General features: G+C 41.6%; 2 protein-coding genes across 3 annotated transcripts in view; both read left to right on the top strand.

Moving 5' to 3' along the window:
• mpped1 (metallophosphoesterase domain containing 1) overlaps positions 1-24752 on the top strand; it is a gene marked incomplete at its 5' end in the record, with an annotated part of 203890 nt that overhangs the window by 39361 nt on the left and 139777 nt on the right. The gene's annotated exons all lie outside the window — the stretch shown is intronic.
• Positions 1-24752, top strand: part of scube1 (signal peptide, CUB domain, EGF-like 1) — a 114431-nt gene that overhangs the window by 40822 nt on the left and 48857 nt on the right. For both annotated transcript variants that reach the window (XM_084572988.1, XM_084572989.1), the window contains exons 5-6: positions 21303-21431; positions 23291-23407. In XM_084572988.1, the coding sequence (XP_084429114.1) occupies positions 21303-21431; positions 23291-23407 (246 nt within the window). The remainder of the gene's footprint in view (positions 1-21302; positions 21432-23290; positions 23408-24752) is intronic.

Below are 24752 nucleotides of genomic sequence, written 5' to 3'. Positions count from 1 at the left end.
TCTGGTTGACTAGTTAGGGATGTTATGCGAATTCAAAAGGCTTGAGTAGCATCAAATCCTTGTTTTTGCTATATTCATCTATCAACCACAACATCAAAACCACTGACAGGAGAAGTAAATAACGTTGACCATCTTGTAACAATACAATATTCTGCTGGGAAACTTTTGGACCTGGCATTCATTCATGTGGATGTTACTTAGACATGTACCACCCACCTAGACCAGACCAGGCACCCCCACCCCATAGCAATGACATTCCTTGATGGCAGCAGCCAAGTATCATAATGACCTTAACCTTTGAGCACCACTGGTCAGTTCATCCTTTAGCCCAAGTGGATGATGGTGCCAAATTTGAAGAAATTGCTAGCCTGGAAGTCAGCAGGTGGAACGTTGGTCTGGAGTCTCTCCGTTAGCCACATCTTGTCCCGGAGCTGGTCAACTTCATCATACTCCCCTCCGACAACCTGTGGAGAGCTGAATACACAGAGCTTTTAATGGGGCTTGTATGTGATGGTGTGTATCCTGCCAAGTGACAGCCACTCTGCTGAAGACATTTAGCAGGAAACGCAGACTCATCGTTTGCTGTTAATCTCACCTTGATGCACCATAACTGCAGCACAAGGGAGTTCTGGTCTTCAACTAGCATTTTTAAATGATCCACCGGTAGACAAGCATTATTAAACGTGCAACTGTTTAGTGCATGACTGTGCAAGGAACTGTGTGTAAGAAGGAGAGAGAGTTTGTGTTAGACTGTTACTTTGCGTATGGTAAGTGTCAGCTCACGGCTCATTTCTTTCTCCCTGACACTCGCCTGGGGGATAATAAAGCCTAGCAACAATTGTTTGTTCCATTATGGTGTGTTTCCACTCTGTTGTTCTTCACAGTTCTGTCTGAACCACATCCAGGTGAGAACCAAAACCCGTGGCCTCAATTGGGAGCCGGGAAGTAGCCCTCCCTCCCTGCAAATGTTCCCGATCTGTCATGATGTTGGAAAGCTATGACAGCATGAGTCAGGTATGGCTCAAAAGGCCAACAGTGACCTGCTTGTAATGGAGAGTATCATTTCCAGTTGGGAGTTTTGGGATCTCTAAAATGGAGGCTTTAAGTTGTTATTGAAGGGTTTCTGTTACCTGCTGAACCTCAGGTTGAAATTTGTTGAAGAGTGAAGAGTCTAATTTAATTTAAACTCCAGTTGCTTCTGATTAGCCTGTACTGTGTTCGTGTGTGTGAAATTTACAGCAGTAGTACAGAGGGTGATTCGCTGCAGCGTGTTATTACAGAATAAATTGATGCCTCTGAGTTGACCAGGTCTTTCTCCTCGTCTGATTTATTAATTGTGCCTCTTGGACAACGTAGCCCCGGCCAAAACAGAGCGAACACAATATGCTTGTAAATTCTCCTCTGAGCTTAACACCAAAAATTCCTGGCAATTCCTGGAGTTGGCAGTAGCGTTGGGAATTTTAAACACCATCTCATGCTAGCTTGAAAAGGTTTGGTCACAGGAGTCTCTATGAACTGTGGAAGGCGATGATTAAATGATTTCTAGCACTGGACTGTGGGCAAGACAAATAGACAGAAAAAGAAAGACATCTGATACTGATTGTTGGTTTTCAGACACATTTCCTGCAATTCCCTCCTGTTTGAGTGAATGTTTGAGTGTTCTTTCAGTCTGAAAAATCATTAGGTTGTCTGTTCAGCCCTGCAGGTATGAACTTAGTGCTGGGTTGGGAAACAGTGTCTCTGTGTGATTTATAGGCTGAGTTGGCAGCTCGTAGGAAGCTATATATGATGGTAAGGTTTACAATTATCAGGACAAACTGCACTGATGCAATGTGCTCCGACATGCGCGGCACTTACATGGTGCTTGGTGTAGTGTAGCAGCTGTTAGTTCCAGTACTGGACAAGCTTCTCTGTATAATGTAATGCCTTTATATTGACTATTTTGTTCATTTTGTCAAGTAATCAGAATTTTAATCTATAAAATGGCACGAAATGATGATGGTGCAGTTTTCTAATGTGTTGTCTTATCCAGTCAGTATGACAAACAAAGAGTCGAACAGCAAAGAATGAAATCTTTACATTTGATGGGCTGGAACCAAAGAGGATTTTTTAAGTTTCTCTTCTGAAATTAAACAAATAAAGCTTTAAGCGTTGTTTACGTCAACTGTGCACTCAAAGGAAGATGTGAAGTTGGCACAGTAGTGTGGTAGCATCGTCCAATAGCAAGAAAGCTCTGAGTTAGAATCATAGACCTTCTTGCATTGGCCAAACCAACGCTAGCTTCCTGAGGATGGGAGGGATGGGGCCCCGTCTTGCGAGTTTGGAACTAGAGTCTCTCATGGTCCTATGGGATCACTTCATGGCATGGCAACTTGTTGTCATCCTGTTTCCATAGCGTCATATAACTAAAACAAAACTTATCAGAAAAATGGACACTTGAGTATGCATCAGCATTACATTAACTACCTAAAATGACTGAAACCATCACAAAACAAAATGTGTATTAGTGTATTAGTCCTTCTCAAGTCCCATCCACTAACATGGAGGAGGTGGAGCTTATGTCCTATACTGCAGCCAGACACCAGGGGGAGCTCTACTTGCTTTGGCTTCACTTTCGAGGACCTGTTCCATTTTTATACAGTCTATTGTTCGAAGCAGCTGGTCAGGTGGGGCCTTTCGGAGTTTGATTGTTCTTCCTGTGTCTGTGTGGGTTTCCTCCTGGTGTTTTGACTTCCTCCTACAGTCCAAAGACGCACTTGTTAGGTTCATTAGTGATTCTAAATTGGCTGTAGATCTGCATATGAGTGTCTCTCTGTGTTAGCCCTGTGAAAGAATACATGTCCAGATTGTAAAACTGTCTCTCGCCCAGTGACAGCTGGAATAGGCTCTGGCGCCCCCTGCGACGCTCAGGATAAGCCGTTATAGATGAGGTCAATGAATGACCTGATGATGTTGCAATTTTCAAATTCCTTGTCAGAACACAAAGATATTCAGTTTGTAATCACATAAAACAAGCAAAGAGGTAAACAGGAAAGCAGCAAATCTTCACATTTGGAGAGCTGGAACTACAGAAGATCTCTGACATTCTTTTGACATTTTTGCTCTGAAATGATACAAAGGCGTTTTTAGTGTTAAGTCAACTGCACTCTTTCTATTTTTCCCATTTTACAACATTAGTATTGTAATCCTAAATGTGATAACAGAGCAGATATAGTCCTGGCCTGCTCTGATTATTACTTGCTACTTCAAATCCCTCCTAGTTAGCATTTATAGGTAACATGCAGTACATTTAATACATGGTTTATAACTCTCTGGAATGTAGATGTAAACAGATGTAATGCATTTGTCAAGAACTATGAAGATACAGTATATATTTATACTAGTGCAACTGTGTGTCAGGTTTGGGGCTACAAGGGGGAGGACCCAATCGCGGGACACACACTAGGAGGCAAGGCCAGATGAAATAATAAACTTCAGTGTAATGAGACAGACTTATAACAACGCACTGCAGAGCTGAAGGAAGGGCAATACAGAAAGTGCACGACAAAAATCCTCAAACTATGCATCACCATACTAGCATTCATTACCAGTGTATTCGGTAACCTTCACCTATGGGTTTGTGGAGGAGGAGATAACACTAATAGACACTTACACCAATCAGCCACAACATTAAAACCACTGACAGGAGAAGTAAATAACATTGACCATCCAGTGTTGTGATGGGAAACTTTTGGACCTGGCATTCATGTGCATGTTACTTAGACATGTACCACCCACCTAGACCAGACCAGACACCCTCACTCCATAGCAATGACACTGCTTAATAGCAGCAGCCATCCCCAGCAGGATGCAGCCTGACACAGACACACACAAAAAATGCTTAAGGAACAACTCAAAAAACATGAGGAACCTGGCCTCCAAATTCACTAGATCCCAAACTGATCAAGTATCTGTGGGATGATCCACAGAGGCGCCACAGGACACCCTCAGAAGGCCCATGTCCATTCTCTGATGAGTCACAACTGTTTTGGAGGTACGTGGGAGACCTACACAATATTAGGAAGGTGGTCATAATGTTATGCCTGATCAGTGTATATCTGCCTACAGCTACAATATAGAATGTCCCAACCCTTTTATTCTAATGAACATATCCAGGTTATTCAGGGAATATGTAAGAAAAGTAAAGGGTTTCTGTTATTTAAAGTAATGCATACATAATATACAGTATGTACAAATACAGTGTGCCATGTGTTGAAAGAGAGGAAGGCGAAGAGGGCAATGGATTGCGGGAGCATGAGTTGGGGGAGGTGTGCATGTTCGGGGAGAAAAAGAGAAAAATAAACACAGAGAAACAAACATGGTGAATTGGACCAGCGGTGTTTATTTGGAGCTGCATAAGGAGAGGAAGCAGACTGAGGCTGAGGCTGCTGCCACACACACACACACATTGACACAGATGCATAGACACGCATTCATGCACACAAATTCACACCCACACACAGAAACACACACAGGAGTGCGCGGCCTCTTCGTGACGGAGGAATTCTCACTTTAAACAAACCAAAGCAGGAAATTGAAGGTACAGGGAGCTTTTAAATGACAGGCCCGCGGCACGTGGAAGCACTAAGTACAGGGAGCTCCGTCTACCTGGCTGTTATCATTATCAATTTAAAAATGAAAAATCATTCAATACTAATAACACACTGAGAGCTACGCAGTAAATGCTCATTAGTTCCACTTGAAGAAGCATGTCATTATTGCGTGAAACACTGACTTTTAATGTGTAATATTTTAGATTATTATACTGTAATATGTCAGTGTAACTGCCCTAGCAAATACAATAGGTTCATAAATGGAATTGTACATGAGAAAGCTTTTGAAATAGTCTAATTTACTCACACAAACTTTTAACATTGTGATATTTCACTGGTGTAATAAAAGGTTTCAGTGATGCAACCATTCTGAGCAGTCGGATCACAGCACACAGCTACTATCATAAATGATCGCCTTAAAAGGAAAGAGCACCACAATTGACCACTAAATTTATGGTGCGTATGGAAGTTTTTGGGATTCAGATTATAATCAGATTTTTGTGTAGATCTTAAAATGTTAAGAGCAGAAATTATAACTTCATAATGTGTGAGTTCAGTGAGTAAGACTTCAGCTTATTCCAAAATATGTATGATCTCCCCATGCCACGATGACTGGCCCCCAAATGATGTCAGTGTTTATTTGAGAATACATCTCATGTGCTGGCTAAGGACACATATGGATGCATTTTAATGCCATGTGTGACCACAGGTACGTAAAGCTGGTCATTTGTGGCTGGACTGCCCAGGTAGAATGTTAATACAAGGTGTGAACGAGGTCCAAGTTTGAGCATAAAAAAAACCTTACAACTTAATTTTCTGTCACAACAACATTAATAATTTAAGAGTTATGAGTTTTTCGTTCACTAGATAGGCGATAGATAGTGGATTTAAAACATTACAAATTAAATTTATTCGTGTCTAGTTTTTACCTTGGTTTATTTACTGTTGTACAAAACCAGCAGTATCATTAATATAGTGAGTAAAATTAGAGATTTCGTTTCTTGGACACTTTCGAACCTTATATTAAGTAACATATTGTTTACAAACATGGACAAGAACACACATTGATAAATGCCTTTAATTTCAGTGTCACACACACTCTTACACATTTTTTTTTTTAAATAATCTTTTCTACACATACACAAACCAAAAAGTTCTATGCTGATTTATTTTACTACTTTACAAAGGTTGATTTAGAACTCTGAATGTTGGGATTACTCGTGAATATCACTTTACAGGCTCAAACTCGTATTGACCATGGCCTGAGCCCATGCTTTGGCTGGATAGCTCTAGTTTAGTTCCAAATTTAGGTCAAAGCAAACATGCATGTAGGGTAATATAAAAAAAACACAAAGTGATAAATAAAGACACATGCAAACATCATCATCACAAAATAGAACACGCTTTGAGAGTGTTTTACTTCCCTCAACGGAATCACGGATGCTGATCTCCACTGATACACTTGGACTATATACACTATATTACCAAAAGTATTCGCTCACCCATTCAAATGATCAGAATCAGGTGTTCTAATCACTTGGCCTGGCCCCAGGTGTATAAATTCAAGCACTCAGGCATGCAGACTGTGAAACAAGACATTTGTGAAAGAATGGGCCGCTCTCAGGAGCTCAGTGAATTCCAGCGTGGAACTGTCATAGGATGCCACTTGTGCAACAAATCCAGTCGTGAAATTTCCTCGCTCCTAAATATTCCACAGTCAACTGTCAGCTCTATTATAACAAAATGGAAGCGTTTGGGAAAAACAGCAACTCAGCCACGAATTGGTAGGCCACGTAAAGTGACGGAGAGGGGTCAGCGGATGCTGAAGCGCATAGTGCAAAGAGGTCGCCGACTTTCTGCACAGTCAATTGCTACAGAGCTACAAACTTCATGTGACCTTCAGATTAGCCCAAGTACAGTACGCAGAGAGCTTCATGGAATGGGTTTCCATGGCCGAGCAGCTGCAGCCAAGCCACACATCACCAAGTGCAATGCAAGGCGTCGGATGCAATGGTGTAAAGCACGCCGCCACTGGCCTCTAGAGCAGTGGAGACGTGTTCTCTGGAGTGATGAATCACGCTTTTCCATCTGGCAATCTGATGGACGAGTCTGGGTTTGGAGGTTGCCAGGAGAACGGTACATTTCAGATTGCATTGTGCCAACTGTGAAATTTGGTGGAGGAGGAATTATGGTATGGGGTTGTTTTTCAGGAGCTGGGCTTGGCCCCTTAGTTCCAGTGAAAGGAACATTGAATGCTTCAGGATACCAAAACATTTTGGACAATTCCATGCTCCCAACCTTGTGGGAACAGTTTGGAGCGGGCCCCTTCCTCTTCCAACATGACTGTGCACCAGTGCACAAAGCAAGGTCCATAAAGACGTGGATGACAGAGTCTGGTGTGGATGAACTTGACTGGCCTGCACAGAGTCCTGACCTGAACCCGATAGAACACCTTTGGGATGAATTAGAGCGGAGACTGAGAGCCAGGCCTTCTCGACCAACATCAGTGTGTGACCTCACCAATGCGCTTTTGGAAGAATGGTCAAAAATTCCTATAAACACTCTCCTCAACCTTGTGGACAGTCTTCCCAGAAGAGTTGAAGCTGTAATAGCTGCAAAAGGTGGACCGACATCATATTGAATTCTATGAGTTAGGAATGGGATGGCACTTCAGTTCATAGAATGAGTAAAGGCAGGTGAGCGAATACTTTTGGTAATATAGTGTATATGTACAGTGTAAATATAAAGATTCAGTTTCATTTTGCAGCCCACATGTTGGCTTGTCATTCTAGGAAAAGCCCAAGTGTAACTGATAACATTGAACATTCTGCTTTCCATTCAGGTGAGGAAGTTTTAGTCTCGTAGTATCGTGCACACTTACTCCTTATCTTTAGCAGAAATGTTGTTTTTTTTCTGCAATGGCAAAGCAAAATGTTTGTGTGAAACAGGTCTACTATGCTAAATGGAACCGTTGCACACATAGAGTGGCCTCTGTTTGTCCTTTGCATTAACTTTCCACCTTTCAAAAAAAAGTCCTTGTCCATATGTAGGTTTGGACCATAGACTGTATATGTGAGTTTGGGTCATAGACTGTATATAAATATGGACAACGCATCCCCCTTTCTTGCACTGGCCAAAATGATGCTATTTTCTTGGGGATATGGGTGGCGCCATCTTGCAAGTTTGGAGCCAGAGTCAGTAGTAACAGAGTCCAGGAGTGGAGCCACGTGGAGTCGCAATATCAGTGACCCGCCCACACTTCCTCCAGGCTCACTCTCATTTTCATTTAATTAATACTACGCTCTGCTCTACCTCCACCAGTTATAAAGAAATGTTGGATTATACACTGTACTTATTTGTTTGTCCCACGGGGCCATTTCATGGAGTGGTTGGCATGGCAACTGGTAGTCATCAAGATGTCACATCCTGTTTCTATAGCATCAAATAACTAACTAAAACAAAACATATCAGAAAAATGGACACGTGAGTATGCCTCAGTATTATATTAATTACCTAAAATGACTGGAACCATCCTTGAAGAAAATTATTTGACGTGTATTTTAGCGTTTTAGTTTATCCCAAGTCCGATCCACTAACATGGAGGGGGAGGAGCTTATGACCTATACTGCAGCCAGTCACCAGGGGGAGCTCTACTTGGTTTTACTTCACTTTTGAGGAGCTGTTCCGTTGTCCATCTTTATACTATCTATGGTTTAGACGATGTGAGTTGTTGTCTTTGAGTGTGATAAAACCTTACCAAACACCTGCCTTGATTCTTTTAACACATAGACCAGTAGTGTTTTCCTCTATTGGTTGCTTATGTGTGGCTATGGTGTGAACTCTTCATTCACAAGCAATGAAGACGATAGCGGAGTGCTGAAGGTGACTAATGCTTCCCTTCCCGAAGCACTCTTTCTTCATTTTATAAATACTTTGCTTAAATATTATTCCAGCATGGGATTTGCCCTTGAAAACAAGCTCTAATAACTTTCTGACTCTCTAAAAGGTAAATATGAGTTATTTACATGTGAGCGGAATTCATATTTTTTCCCCCCTGTTCTGGCCTCTGTTATATTTTTAGTCCAGAGTTTGTCTTTGGTCAGTGGAAATGTTTAATACGAGGGCGTGGAGCTGACCCGGTGTGTAGCTGCTGCTCAGTAGCAAACACAGGAAACATGGGGACTGGAATTAAAACACGCACACACATTTGCGCATGAAGTAAACGTAGGCCTCCAGTCTCATCATTTCCCAGCCTTTTATAGGAAACTAACATCTGCCTCAGCCGGAAACTGGTACACACAACAGTACACACAGGCTTTTTTAGTCACACTATTTCAGTTAATAAGGGTTGTGTGAATCAAACTGTTCCCCAAATGTCTGTAACGTTAGCAGCTGGACCCTGTTCGCTTAACACACTGAACTCCGGTTCGCCTGCTCTCTGGCCTTCACGTAAACGTTGCTGCTCGGGCGCCGTATATGTTGCTGGGAGGACACGAGCACCCACACTGCTTGTGTATTCAAGGAACCGTGCTTGTGGTTTGCAGGTTGTAGCTCATTAACTGCGCATTAAGTACACTTACCATGACTGCTGACCATTTTCCAAAGAGCACCACCGGTTCTAGACATAGCCCTCCCTCCAGGCACCCTTTGGTTTCGGTTCATTTCAGTGCACTGCGAAAAACAACTTGCAGGGACTTGAAAGTTGCTTCAGACAGGTAATTCATCACATCGAACATTTGGTTACCTCCTTTAGTCTTTTTTTTTTAAATTTCCATAGTGCTGACAAGTAGTTGCAACACTTCAAGAAAGCTATAACTCAAGTCAATTTTATATATTTGAATTTCAGGTTTGATTTCCAGGTTTTCAGCCAGTAGTTTTCAGTACTTTTTTTTGCTAAATGACGCTGAAAACCTGTTATGTAATTGTGTGATCACTTTTTAATGGGATGTTTGTAGTTTGAAACAGATTGTGGAGAGAGGAAGACACTTTGTCGGTTTAGCTATGGTGAAACATCCATTCAGAATAAATCATGCAAAATCCGTCATCCCCAATCAGCCGTGTCATTGAGACTATTACCACAAAGTGTCCATGAACAACGTTGCAATTCCTCAAACCACAGAAATTCCTGCAAAGATATTCCTTTCCCGTCAATGACTCAGCAAAATTCCTAAGCATAATCTGCCCAGTCTGTTCTATTGATAGCTCAAAAGGCTTTAAAGATCTCATAATATTCACGCTTGTTGCAAATAAAATTGGGAACTGTTGTAGGAACTTAAAACCACATTTCCCATACTGCTTATTACATCTCACCTTTCTCTGTTATTGTTCGTGGTGTGTTCCTTTTCTTTTCAGTTTCATTAAAGTGGAAGATAAAGAAAATATTTGTATTCCCACTTTCACAACCGTTCGCCTCCGAGCTTCAGGTGTGTTTGTTCTGGAGGATCAGGGGCCGATGACTGTTCAGTGCTGGTTTCCCTCCAAACCTTGCCTCACGGTGCACAGTGATTGATAGTGGTATTCTGTAATTATACCCATGATTCATAATGAGAGTTGATATTAAAAATAAAAAAAATCTGCAGTCCTGGTGCGGTAATATGTGTTAACCAGCTGCAGGAAGAGAAACCAAAAGAATTGAGGGAGAGAGGTGTCTGTGTGTGTGTGTGTGTGTGTGCGCATATGTTCTTGTACAGCTATCTTTCCGAGGACCCGTTTTGAGTTTTACACCATCGGAGTGAGGACATTTGTGCAAAGTGAGGACATTTGAGCAAAGTGAGGACATTTTGGCCGGTCCTCACTTCATTACAAGGCTGTTTGAAGGTTAAGACTCGGTTAGGGTAAAGATTACATTTAGGTTATGTTGAGGGTAAGGGTTAGGGTGAGGCACTTTGTTGACATGGTTAGGGTAAGGGGCTAGGGAATGCATTATGTCAATGAATGTCCTCACAAAGCCATATGAACGTGTGTGTGTGTGTGTGTTGCAGCACTTGTTTCCTCCAGTGTTTGACGAAGAGATTGGGGAGGGTTATTAGAAAGGCGCAGTCCTTATTTAAAGGAGTTCAATGCAGCCAGTTAAAGAAAAGCTCTCATTGAAATTCATGGCTTAGCACCTATGGCACTGCGGTTTGAGCAGACCAGTGAGAGAGACACACAGCCAGCGTCTTGACAGATTTCAATTAAAATGGCATTTACAAGAGATGGATGGAAAAGTGGTGGGAGGAGAGGACGACGGTTGAGGATTTTTTTTTCTTCTGTCTGCTTTTTGCTCCAGTGCTCTTAAAGGATACTTTGTCACACTCCATTTATTTATGTCTGAAATTTAAGGCTATTTCACTTTCCGCAACTGATGACCAAACTGACTTGATGGTTCGTTTAGTTACTCTGAGTTTGCAAAGTTAATGGAAAACTTAAATATGACAAATAGGGAATGTCAAACGATAATAATAGTATCCCAAAAATGGCAAGGACTTTTCGATGTTCTGGAGAAACATATTGGCAGAGATCAGCTTTTCAGTTTTTCTTTCTTCTTAACAGGTTAATGAAAAGTAAGTTTCTCACATTAACTGCAAACAAAGCACCGCACTTGACAAACCAATATTGTAACAGCTGCTCTCTTAGTTAGTCTGCAGCAGTGTTTTCTTTGAAGAGGAAACTGTAACGACAGTATAAATTGTTCCTGTTTGATATAGCAGTCGTGGCTTTTTAAAGGGGTTTATTTAAAAGTGGTCTTTTAAGTGGTAATTCGTACATGTTTGGCCACAGACAGGCTCGCACATGCTCATTAGTAGAATCATCAACGTATGGTCCATCTCACAGAGACGGCGCTATAATGCTGCTGAGAAGTCCCCTCATTATGCTGCGTTTGTTTGTTCATGCTAAACGAAACAAAGCCGCCAAAGTTTTTTTTCCGCAGTATGCATTCAGAAAGGGTTCTCGTATCAGAGGTGTGACCAAGCACCAACCTCTGATGCTGCAAGCCAACATGAAAGTCCCAAAGACGTGTGTCTCGAGTGGGCATTTGAGGCTGCAATTTTATATAATTCTCCTGTTTAAGTAATATTAAGGTTTAAAATTTTGCAGAATTTAGTCCTCTTTCAGTGACAGTTGGCCACTGCGATGTCAAGTTGCTAACTGTCTGCCTTGGCGTCACTCGTCCCCCCGCTCCACTCTCACTCCGCCTCTTTGCCCATTTTTAAATCAGCCAGGAGTTAGGTGGAGTGAGGCGTTGCCAAGATGGCGACGTCCAGGGCCACCCACTTTGAGCTTCAAAACTGCTCTTCAAGAATCCTATTGATGATTTCACTGAAGATTTGTATATCTGTGGCTTGTCCCGCCATTTCATCTCATTGCCTTTCACAGAGAATGGGAAGGAAGAACAAAGGAAGAACAGTTCTGCCTTGAACAGGCTATATGAAAAGGGGCAAATGTCGCATCTATAGAGAGTCTTGCATGGGTAATGTAAATAAGGAAGTAGAAAGTGTTGAAAACAACTGATGATTGTGTGATGTGTTTGAAATTACTCATTTAGAGTACTACATTTCCATTTCCTTTACTGTCTGTGGCATGTGCAGTACTTCTAGCACTACTGCTACTGCTTAATGGTCTTGGTCTTGCATTTATACAGCACTTTTCTACCTATTGGTGCTCAAAGCACTTTACAGTCACAATGACAAATCTACCCATTCATTCAAACAAGTGCATGCACCTTCACACACCTGTGTGTACTTAAAATGTACTTTTAAGTAGTCTTAAAAGTACATTTTAGCATGTAAGATATGATAATCTTTTAAGTTAATCCTTTCATTTATCCCACAGTGGGGATAAAGTGGGCAGCTTGCACTACCTGCTTAACCACAGCTGCCCTAACAATCTAGCTAATAATCCCATAATTTAATAGATGCCCAAATGACCATTAGGTCAAGTATGACAATAACGAAATCTCAATTTACTGCTCTTTATTCAGCGGTGTTTAACACGGGATACTAAATGACTTAACAAGAATGGACAAGGGCAACACTGACACGCACTCAACCGTCCATGTTTGGTCTGTTATAGGAATGCAATGCTAAATTGCTGTGGTATTCAATTAGGTATGGCTACAAGTTAGAGATGTTTAACAACGGCAAATTACACACAATGATGCTAATACTGACGTTATCATACATGAAATGTATGTGTTGCATAAAAAGCAGTAAAACTGCGCTACAAAGCTGAAGCTTTTGAATGTAAATAAGCAATAATACCACAGCTAACAACTCTCCCAACTCAAATCATTCTTTTTCTTTTGCATCTTTCAGTCCATTTACTGAAGAGGTCTCAGTGGCTAAAGACAACATGCAGACTATTTTTAAAAGTTGTGCGTTATCGGTATCACGGGACTTTCACTTATTGGTGTAGATGTTTCACATTAGTGACATTTGAAATGTCCTCAAAAGTAAACGTCACATTTTCTCCACAGTTGAATGGAGCTGTGAAATCTCTCTTCGTCCCTGGTGAGGAGATCAGGTTGTGAGATTAGCGTTCAGCATCACCTCATTCCTCACCAGCCTCAGAGGAAACGGAGGAGAGCAACTGTGAGGCTCTAAATTATCCTACTCTGCCTCCATCTTTTTCCCCTCTTTCTGTCTACCTTTGTTTTCCGAATTCCTCCCCTCTTTCTTCAGCTCTGCTCCCTCTCTTTATCTGTCTTTCACTTCATTCCTCCTTTTCTTTTCTATCTCCTGTTATACTTTGCCAGCCAGACTTTTGGGGGCTTTGGGGTGTAACGCTGCGAGAGCCAGGTTGTAATAACACAGCTATGATATGCTTGGACCTCATTTGGAATCAGGGCTCCTAAGAGAGTGAGATGTGTGGAGAGGTGGATAAAGAGGGAAGGGAGAGTGGAGGAGAAAGACAGACAGAGGATAATAAAAGAGACAGAGGAGAGACTGTGTGAGAGGCAGACTCTATCCTGGGGGCTCTTACTGGGACGTGAAGACGTGTCTCAGTGTTTTATCTGGACCTGCTGGGGCTCCCAATGAGGAGCTTCAGTAGTTGTAAACCTGCTGACCTCCTTAATCTAAACAAAGCTGCTCACCGAGCTGGAAAGAGGAAACGTTAACCTTTTCTTTACCTTTTCACTGCTAACTGCAATCAAAAGTGGCATAGATGGTATTTTACTGTAAAGGAGCATGTGGATACCTAATTATTGTCTAGAAAAAAAAATGTTTTTATTATTTTTTTCCATTCATTCATTCATACGGTCATTCCACTCATCCACTTCAGTTCATTTGAGAAAATAAATTTAGACACAGTATCCATCTTAGTAATAATGTCTGTAATCGCTTTAGCCAGGGGCAATAATATTTGCACCTGTGTGTGTTTCCTGTGAGTCACAATATCTGCTGTGAAAACGGTCTACTTTAACTATCATCCAGGATGGGTGATATGATATCAGGGTTTCCCATATATTGTAATGGTGGGCCAGCCAGGGCCTAAGGTAATATTTTTGCAGTCTCAAACAGCGTTGTGCTTGCGTTGTTTTTCCTAAAAAGCATATCTCCCTCCCCCCGCAAAGTTTTAACACGAACTAGCTTAACTTTATAAACACTAGCTAGCCAACTGTTTACTATAAATTTGATTTAGTTGTTGATACTTTGTTTAATCGTACATACATTTTCCCATAGAATACCATGTCTCAACAGCATTGTGTTTAGTATCCATGTTCATGAACTGTGCAGGCGGCTTCTACTTGTCGCTAGATCCAATATCCTCGTTACTATGGTAATGACGGACCATTTGAAACAAACAGATTTCGCCCAAACCCTTTGAAACACACATGGTGTGTGGTCAATTTTAAAGGCCTGTAAAGCTAGAATTATCTAACCTGACACAATGTTTGTGACACAAAACCACTGCCATCATATCACAGGCTAAACACAGCAATCCACCATCTGAGGACCTTTGAAAGCTGTCAGTGTAGTGAGTATGCCAGTAGATGATTCTCGTTGTATTTGTAAGGAGTGTATTTGTGTGTACACAGGAGACTAGCAGTGATGTGACAACCATGGATTTTTAATGAAATTCTGCGAGTTGTAGCGATGTTAGGTGAAAAAACCTTCAGTAATGCGAAGTGGTTGCAGTCGATGAGGCACATGCTTGAGGCAATGACCAACAGGATCAGCTGAATGACATATGATATTGAACACCATCTACGACTTGTGGTGTGCTCTTACCACAAAATTCACCATGCTTATATTTGATTTGATTTATTTATTTGGATCAAAGACAGTAAAAACAGTAATCCAAAGGATGACATGCAAAAGTAACATACTTATTTCCAGCATGGTCCTAGGTGTTACACACAGACGTTACAGACAGGAAACAAATACACAAGACGCAGACAAACTGTAAACATTACATAAAACTTGGAAGTACTGGGTGATGGAGCAAAAAGAGTTATCTCTTTCCATACACTAGCAATACTTTTTACGTTCTACTTGTTTCTCATACATAGTTTCTTGGGTAACCATACCCTTGAATGTCTACTAGCAACTAACTGACACCAACAAAGCGATGGAGCTAATAGTTTTCTACATGGACGGAACTTTAGGAGGGGCTGTTGCTACACCCAAAACACACTCATAACTGCCAGTAGTTCCTCAGAGAGCGCTGACTGGTCTGCAACACTGTGGATGAACCACAAGCACAGCTTCAAGCTTGGCAGGATAGACTGTCATAAGATCTCACAAAGCTTGTGACAACATAGCTGCCTCACAAGGTAAGGCATGCTACATGGATTTTTACATAAGAAGATTCATTTAATCATCATTTATTCTACGACTTTGTGAAAATAGAGATGTTATAATATGTGAGCAAACAAAGTGTCGAAGTGTAAAATAGGAATGGGTGGAATTAGTTCGTATTGTCTATAGGCAACACAATTATTTTCTTAATTTGCCCGTCCCTGTGTGGTGTCTACCTGTTTCTGTCTGTGTATCAGCAGGTCAGACATAGCATCTGGCTGAAATACCCACTGACCTTTATGGGTTATTCTGGCTGGCCAAGTGATTGTGTCAGTGAGCTGTAGATTCGGGTTTGCCGCCTCGTCTAATCGCACACCCCGAGAGGCCATGGTTTTGCGCCTGTAGCTCTGTTTGCTGTTTTAAGGCTCGATTGTGCTGAGTGGCGGGCCTATATCCGCCTTCTCCCTCTGCCTCAGCTTATTTGAGTTCTCCCAGGTTCAAATTGATTGTAGAAACACTGCTTTCTTATGAGTTTAGTTTTCAAACAGTGCCAGTGCATGCTTTGGCAACTGTTCAAAGTTTTTTTTTAACTGACAGCTTCATTGCTTTGCTAATTTTATGGGTTGTACGAGGTCCAGATTTGGCATAGCATCAGTACCTGCCTATACGTTAACTGAATGACTTATATAATGTTGGCGGTGTTTGCTGGATTTATCCTTTGTTAATTATGTAAATTCACAACTTCCTTTAAAGTTGGGCTCCTTTGATTTTGGACTTTGATAGAAAGGTTCTGTTTGGGGTGGACAGCTACAATGGCAGCGTTTAAGAAAGAACTTTTTGTTTGTAAAAGGGGCTCTCTAGGGGGAATGGCACCATAATGAAGTGCTTGAAGCACTCTTGGGTGCTGTGAAGGGACATTATTCGCTATGGGGACCGAGTAAGGGGTGTGTTAAATGGAGTGCAGTGAGTTCCACAGTTCCACATTAAGGCAAATCCTGAGGATTTAAGACGCAAATGAATTGCAGTCAATTTAATCTCTAATCTGATATTGTGTCAAGCTAGGTTATAACTGATATTTGGGAATCACATTACATTGTTCAGACTTCAGATATGTGGTACTCACTACGGAATTCACATCTGTCAAATAGGCTGATCTGTTTCAGCCATGACTGTGTCTTTGGTTAAGTTTGTTACTAAAAATAGTACTCTACCTGGCTGGCCTCAAGCAGATGGGTTCTCCATATGAGCTGGGTTCTGCTCAAGGTTTCTTCCTGTCAAAAGGAAGTTTTTGCCTTGCCAACATTGCCTTCATGCTTGCCCTGGGGGTTTCAGACCCGGTGCTGTAAAGTGTCTTGAGACACTTTTGTCATTGACGCTTTGTAAATGAAACTGAATTGAATTGAACTATTAACAATCTCCAGCAGTATTGGCAACTTTTATGAGAAAACACTAGCGTCTCAATCTTACACACACACAAATCTTGTTGACTCCACATAGTAAGCCTGTCAACACTGTAAAGAGTGTGCACATGGCGGATGTGTGCTGTAACCCAGCAAAGAAATAGAAAAAAACAAACAAAAAACAACCTCTTAGTGGGTGCTGAAACCAAAATCAGCCATATGTTAAAAAAAAGGGGGGGGGGGGGGGGTTTGTGTAGGAGGGGGTGTGTTGCTTCAGGTATCACTGAGACATGGAATAACTTCAAGTGAAGTCAGACTAATAGATTCATTGGTTTGAAGCGGGGCTCTCAATAGATTAAAATATTTGATTGCGATCTTTTAACATGTACTTGGAAGGCCTACTTTTCAAGTGTTTCTTGGGGCTCATTTAGAGTACTGTGGGACTTAGACGCTGTAATCTACCCACATAGCCAACACTGGTGTAAGCCATTTATACTTGTGGGCTAGTCAGTCTGGCTTGGTCTGTAAAAACACCACCCAAACACTAGTCGGCACTGTGTCTTTTTTGCTAGTTCGGGTTAACTTTTGTTTCTACTTCCTGCTTCACTTTCCACTTCCCTCTTCACTTTCAACAATGGCGACTGAAACTTTTACCAAAATTCGCCAAAGACTAGTCTTATAAATGTTTGTATCTCCGAAGCTCCTCCAAAGCTCCTCAGGAAAGGTTCCTCCATGTGTTCCGTCTTCACTGATCCAAAACAATCAATTCGAAAATTGCGGAGATGGAATAGCAGACGGAAATACTAAAGTGGAAACATACTACTGCCAAGTGGACCAATCACAGCTCCTGTGGTCTGCGTCGCTGCAGCACGTAGTTACATTTCTGTCAGCTACAGTGCTATGGTCTGCGTAAGGCCTGCATCTGTTCTGCGCTGTTGTCGTAGCTTCTGCGTCAATTTCAAATCTTGGATTTGATTCTGCTTGTTTTCTTCTTCTTCTGCTTTGGATATGATTTGGCGTTACAGAGTGTATTACTGCCCTCCGCAGGATAAACTTATTTACTACGACCTCACTTCATAATCTGCTTGCTTTTCACAGCAATTCATGCTGCTTTGACCAATTTCCTAAACTACAGTTTGGGCTGTAATACCAGAATGTGCATTTGTCAATTGCGTGTTAAAAAACTAGCAGTGTTAAAAGTGATTTCCATTAACATGTCATTAACACATTAACTTTGACTTTTAATACACTATGAGACGACTATTTGTCAGTCCTTTCTACTCAGGGTAAACAGTAGTAACAGTAGCAGCAGTAAAAGTAATAGCAATCATAACAGTTATAGAATTCATGAAGAATGTGCATTTGCTTGAAGTGATTGGCTCAAGTACACATTGATGGATGTTGTTGTGTTGTACTGCAGCGTGAGTTGAGTCTGATTCAGCTTTTGGCCCTCTGACCTTGTAGTAGTTTGCCAGAGACTTCTGAGTTGCCTCTCCCATTGCATCGCTGGGTTGGTTATGTTTTTTCACACATAGCTGAAGTCTGTCTGAACACAGGAGCAACTAGAATTATTGTCTCGTGGTCGTATGCCTCCTCCAACCAGTGAAGTTGAAGTTTACTGCAGTCTCTTGAGACTCATATAATATACGCAGCAATTTTGCAGAACTTTTAAATGTTGCCTTGAAGAGGTATTTTGACCTTTTGTATATAAAATGGCATCACTAGATCATTGGTGTGAAGTGTTTTTATAATCATGGGCAAATATGTGTTTTGTGATGTGACACTGAGCTTTGACTTTGACCATTTTAATCCATTCATCCTTGAGCGCAAGTGAGTCTTTTGAACTTTGTTGCTTGCTAGTCTATCAGTGAGTTTCAGAGTCACTGCAAACTGACAGATATCCTCTCTATTAGCAACAATAGCCATTCACGAATTGTCCATTGTCCAAGCAGTGGATTTATAAAAATGAGTCTATTGTGGACTGTTTTGTATTTGACATCTCTATCTGTGTTTTCACCCTTCATCTTCACTAGAGGATCTGGCACACTAGTCAATGGGATGTTCTGCCAAACAAATCGGAAGACGATGGAATGAGAAACTAAATAATGAAGTCATTCTGACAGGAGTGTCCGTTTAAGGGAGTTTATTTTGACGTAGTGTACTCCATTTGTCGGTCCTTGAGGAGACAGCCCCCGTCTGTCATTGTTTCTTGCCTGATACTCCCATTTCAGAAGAATAAAGACTGCTGAGAAGTCAGGAAAAAGTGAGTAAATGGACAGATGGTTATGAAAAAACAAAACTTCTTACTTTCTCTTACATACATCTCACAATTTAGAGTGAAGACATTTGATTGTGGCATGATGAGAAGACATCAGCACACTCCCAAACCAACTTTCCCAGTTCTTCTCAGAGCTCAGTGATATCTTTGGCTGGCTTCATCCTCCCTACCCGGCTCTCTGGAGAGCACTGGCCCTCCATATTCCGTCTCTTCGCTTCCTCCCCCAGCTCCTCTCCTTGCTGAACAAGATTTAAACACTGGCTTATTTCACATATTATTGCCACAGTGCGCTCTGTAAATCATCGGGAATAGACGGAGACCACATCAGACAATCCCGGAAGAAGAAGCCGCCGATCATAGGCTAAGTAGGGTCATAAATTAATATGCAGGGCTCAGTTGGTGTGTGTGAAGAGTGTGACAAGTGGGATGTCAGAGAGCATAAAAATGGCTTCTAGCAATTAGGAAAAGAAAACAGTGACCCTTGGCAGTTTAGCTCAGCCTGAGGATTGTCTCACTTTCACATACAACAGAGAAACCATAGGTCCTCAGTTACAAGTCTCTTCACAATAAAATCACTCTTGGGTATGAGGTGGGTTTCATAAAGCAAATCTTTAATTTGTTAATTATGTTATGTTATTGTGGCCTTTTCTTATCAATACATATTATATTGATAATAAAATATGAATACATGCACACATTATGAAACATCGCGATTTTGCTCAGTAGGCTTTGTGTTCTGAGGACCATGATTGTCTGTGAAAGTGTCATAAATCTGTATGCTGTATGGTGGTGTACCGACTGACCAACTGATGCTAGGCTCATGCCATTCACCTGTTCAAAATGTTCTTTTTAGTACCTCTGTTGTTGTCCCAGCAGGCCAAGAAAATAAAAGAGTGTGATGCTTAATCAGGAACAAATCCCAGGGCAAGGGAAACTGCCTACTTTTTCCTTTATGATGTTGTGTGTGTGTGTTGTGGGTTAAGCTCACCTTAGGGCTATGTTGAAAGTACAGACTGTACTAACCATTGCAGTCATACATTGTGACTCAGAAACATTTCAGTAAATAGTGATAAAGAAACTGTATCAGCTACAAGATTTATGGCTTTGAGGGGTTGGGGTTTAGGCAGAACTCACCCACGTTAGAGAGTGCTGAGAATTCTGAATGCGTAACCACGTGGAAACAGAAATGACGTGACTTTGTGTAAATAAGATAAATAAAATTTAAAAAATAGTATGTTTAAAGATGACATAGGATGAAAATCTCACTTTTTTAACTTTATCTACATTTAGTAGGTAATGTGGCATGTCTACCAGCTCAGAAAAGCTGATAAAAAGCCATGCAGTCAGTTTGTTGTGAGTGGTCTGAGAGTGAAAATGTGTCCTTCAGCGAGCCGTTTCAAAGTTGACTAATTTGTGACGTAACTAGCACGTTCTGCCCTGTCAGTCGATGGTTCCTACATGGCTTCAGACAGCCTCCTCCTTCCGTGTACACAGGTAGCAACGACACTAGCGAAGCAAAGCCACATTTGTCCGCAAGTAAACTGATCTGTGTCCAGTTTAAGGCTCACAAGCAAAAACTTGCGCTTGTGTTCCATACACAACAGACTAGCGGGGCTAATGTTTTGGTTGCTATGCGGTGGAGAGTGGAGCTAACCATGGGACTAAGTTAGCATGCTAAGGCCATGTTAAACATACTGCTGTTATTTGGCTAAACGACACTTTCAGTGTGTCTGTATGTTAGTATGTATGTTAACCGACTGGTGTGTAGCTGTAGTTTCCTGCTTGCCATGTGCACTACCCTGGAACAGTAGGCTAACCAATTTAGCATCTTGTGACTTGAGCTTTTATAGGTCAACCGTATGGACTGATGTAGCTTCTGAGAGCCACTCTACCCATCTTCGCCCGGGTCCTGTGTGGCCATATCTCCCGGAGGATAAGGTCGGGGTTACAGGAGTTCATTCTCAGGAGGGAGGGGAAGCCGGGCAAAAAAGCTCACTGTAAAAAGGGCTGTAACAGAGATTCCATCCAGTCATGAAAGAAACATTTCAACTTGTGGACATGGGCATCCAATGTCACTTTTAATAAAATAACTAGACCTGTTCTAAAGGAAAGGTAACCTTACTTCTATTGTGATCTGGTGGTGCAGTTGGGAGGGGTGCTTATTTGACGTTGAGGTTTTCACAGGTTTTCATTTGAATGTCATTGCACCAGCAGTGAAAAGGAGATAATGATTGTTCTTGTCTGTACAATCCAACAGAAGTTGTCCTAACTAAAGTGCTGTTAAAATTCACTGTATCCCTTTGCCCCACAGATGGGATGAACTGCATGAACAAGGACCACGGCTGCGCCCACATCTGCAGAGAAGCTCCAGGCAAAGGCGGGGTGTCGTGCGAGTGCCGTCCTGGCTTCGAATTGGCCAAGAACCAGAAAGACTGTACATGTATGTATCCCATCTGACCCTCGCGCTGAAACACACGCAGCAACAATTACGCTTTAGTCAACCTCATGTCAGCAGCTCCCAGATGTTAGGGGACTGGAAATCCTTGAAATGCTTTTTGTCATCTGTTAATCTACAGTCAGTTCACTTGTCACTTTATTTTATCATTCACATGGCAGCAAGGTATTAACACTTTGTTTTATGGACTTGATTTTATAGCAGTTATGTACTGGTGTGATGAAGGATCTAAACTGTTCCTGTAATAAACATCTGTAATAGCAATGATGGACAAATTCCAGTAGGCCCTCAGTGGTAAAATATGAGGGTGGACATTTAATACCAAAATCAGTTAAGCGTTTCAGGCCAAGCCGAAGGTGCTGAAGGATTCAGTAGAGTGAATTCATGTGTCTAAATACCGCTTTGCAGTTCAATCGCTGTTTCTCACTCTTTGTGCCGAGTGCCTGGAGCCATGGAATTTAGGGCTGCTGTTCTTGAGGAGGAAAAATAATCTTTTAGTTACACTTTGTTTGGCAACACATCTTGTTCCCTTCCCAGACGGTCAGAGTGTAATGATTGTGAAAGCTTCTGAAAGGCTCTAATGTGTCCCCTGATGTGGTAATATTTCATTAGTAGCCAGGGACTTAGTGCAGGGCCGGCCTGTTGAGCGTAGCGGCACAGGACGGTAGTAAACGTGTGATGAAAGAAATTATGTCTACGACGCTAACACACACACATATATTCTATCTTCCATCACTTTTTTCTCTTCTTCTTTCATCTCCCATGTCCAACCTTCCTCACGCTCCGCTTCATCATTTTGCTTTGTATGTCATGCAGTATCTACGTTCATTTTCTTTTTTTATTTGGTATTAGATTCGCCACATGTTCAAGAGTAACTACTGACAAAGTTTCAAAAAAATAAGAATTCTCAATGTGCAATCACACATGATTTCTTCTCTTGAAGAAATGTGAATGTTAGGCAAATTAGGATGACCTAAAACTTTAAATTGCAGCAAGTTCCCAAAAACGATTTCATATGTTAACTCTGCACAGAGAAAACAGTACAACGAAATTTGCTCGTGCAGCCTTTAAAACGGTTATGCCCACACACACACGCAAACCCATACATAAATGCATTAATAACTACTTCAAAAATGTTACTATAGACCAACAAAGTTTGCATAAAAAGGAGGTCTGGGTGGACAGAAGGGTCAGCAAAACACGGAGGTATTTCGTTTCTTTCCTCGCAATAGTAAACACTGCCAAACCTTAACCACATGATTATTCTTGTAACAATCTTCTCAGACCTGGAGTATTATTTAGTGACTAGTAATTTTAACCCACAATCTAAGTTGGTTCGGTGCCGAAGCCTAGGCAAAACCTAAGCATTTGTTCTGTCAACAAGGCATCAGGTGAGAAAATAGATGTAACTTTCATGTGTTCTTTTAGAGGAAATGGACCGATGACATATGGTTGTCCCTAACTACAAGGACATGTGATCTGCTTTAATTTTTTTTTTTCCAAAAGTTTGTTCCTCCTACCTTATAAAACAAAGAACTATACATTAAATGTATCTTAGCAAGTCTTCTTGTAAAATAAATAATGTTCCGTCAAATGATTTTCCATCCACCCTCTCTTTCTCTCTTCCTTTCCTCTCTTAAAGCGTATTTTTCTCTTTTTTTATACAGCTGTCTCTGCATGTTATCTCCTTCGTCCTTTTTCTGTTCTTTTCTTTTCCCAACACTTTTAACTGTTACTTCTTTCTGTACATCCATCATATTCTCTCACACACTCATCTCCCAAGGCTCGTGCTACTCATTTTCTATAAAACATGATTACGAATTAACCTCGTGTGTTTCCCTCAGTGACGTGTAACTATGGAAACGGCGGCTGCCAGCACACGTGTGATGACACGGACACGGGGCCGGTGTGTGGCTGCCACCAGAAGTACGCCCTGCACTCAGACAGCAAGACCTGCATCGGTGAGTGACCGCCATAGTGGCTTCCTGACTTATGCACACACATGACCTGGAGCTGTGACGTCTGCTGTACGAAAGAAGGCCTTCAAGAGTTGTGTGGCACTCATGATTTGGAAGAAAGGAAGCGACAAAATGAGGGCACGTAGGGTTGAACTTGGACGTAGGGGTGCAATGACTAGTCAAGTACTACATTAGTCATTGACTAAAGTAGTAGTCGACGGGTCGTTAGCATCATTGTGTGTATCCCACGGCATGCAATGCCACGCTAAACAATGTTTCTCCAAAAGCCACTTGAACTAGCTTAGAGTGTTTGGGAACATTTCATACTTTAAACAGGAACCCGCCAAACTGTCACATGCAACATTTGTAAGCTGAACCTTGCGCACCATTCGGCCGCCTTAGCCGTACATGAACATTTGAAGAGGACACACATTTTGAAACATTCAGACTCGCCTCAGTGAGCTAGCTAGCTCCTTTGCTAGTAGCTAGCCTATTACTGTATGTGCAGACAGAGTTGTCTTGGTTTTAAGCGAAGGCAATGATATTATTTGAGTTGTTGCAGCCCTACTTGGAAGTGGTGAGTTAGCGGAGAGATCACATTCAGGCTCTAATGTGCATTAGTAAGGGTTGTAAGCTGACTGGTGGAAAATTAATGGCTGACGTTTGTCCCACTATGAAAAAGACGAAATAGACAAAAGGCAAGCTCAGACAAGGGCAACTGGACTTGTAGAAGACATTTGGCCACCCATCAAAGTTGCTTCTTCTATTCTACAAGACTGGTGGGTTGGGGTTTAAAACGTCTGTTGGGGTTTAAAACATCTGTGGGTGTTGCTCATCAGAAACTTGCATGTTTTCTTTCCCCGCTAAATGGTACTCTAATGATCAATTATCGACCAGTCTCAAGCTGTAAATGGAGGCAAAACGTTTTAGGGACAGATGTTAAGACTGTGTTGTAAATGGATAGTTGATCTTGGATGAGTGGCGTAACGTCTTCGAAAAAACTCTACAAGTCCAATTGTCCTTGTCTCAAGTTTTTTTTTTTTTTTTGGATATACCATGACCTGGATTACTGAGAGCCTCCACAGACATTCAAACCTCAGTTGACCAGGTGAATACAGTCAGCAACCGGCAAACAACACGTACAAATGACCTGTCCTCTTCCTCGCCAAAAGTCTAGGTCAGCAGGAGTGTTTCTTGCTGTTTTTCTCACCAGTAGAATATAAGTAAGGTGTTTTGAGTTAAGTGAATTGTTTTTTCCTCCTCCATCCTGATAAATAAATGTGTGTACGGAGTCTGAAATCCATTTCTCATCTCCACATCCTTGCTCTCATAGCCAGTTCACGGCAGC

Source organism: Chelon labrosus (genome assembly GCF_963514085.1).
Source record: "Chelon labrosus genome assembly, chromosome: 23".
NCBI lineage: Eukaryota > Metazoa > Chordata > Actinopteri > Mugiliformes > Mugilidae > Chelon > Chelon labrosus.
The sequence above is the reverse complement of the archived record's forward strand: the minus strand, read 5'-3'. Positions and strand labels throughout refer to the sequence as shown.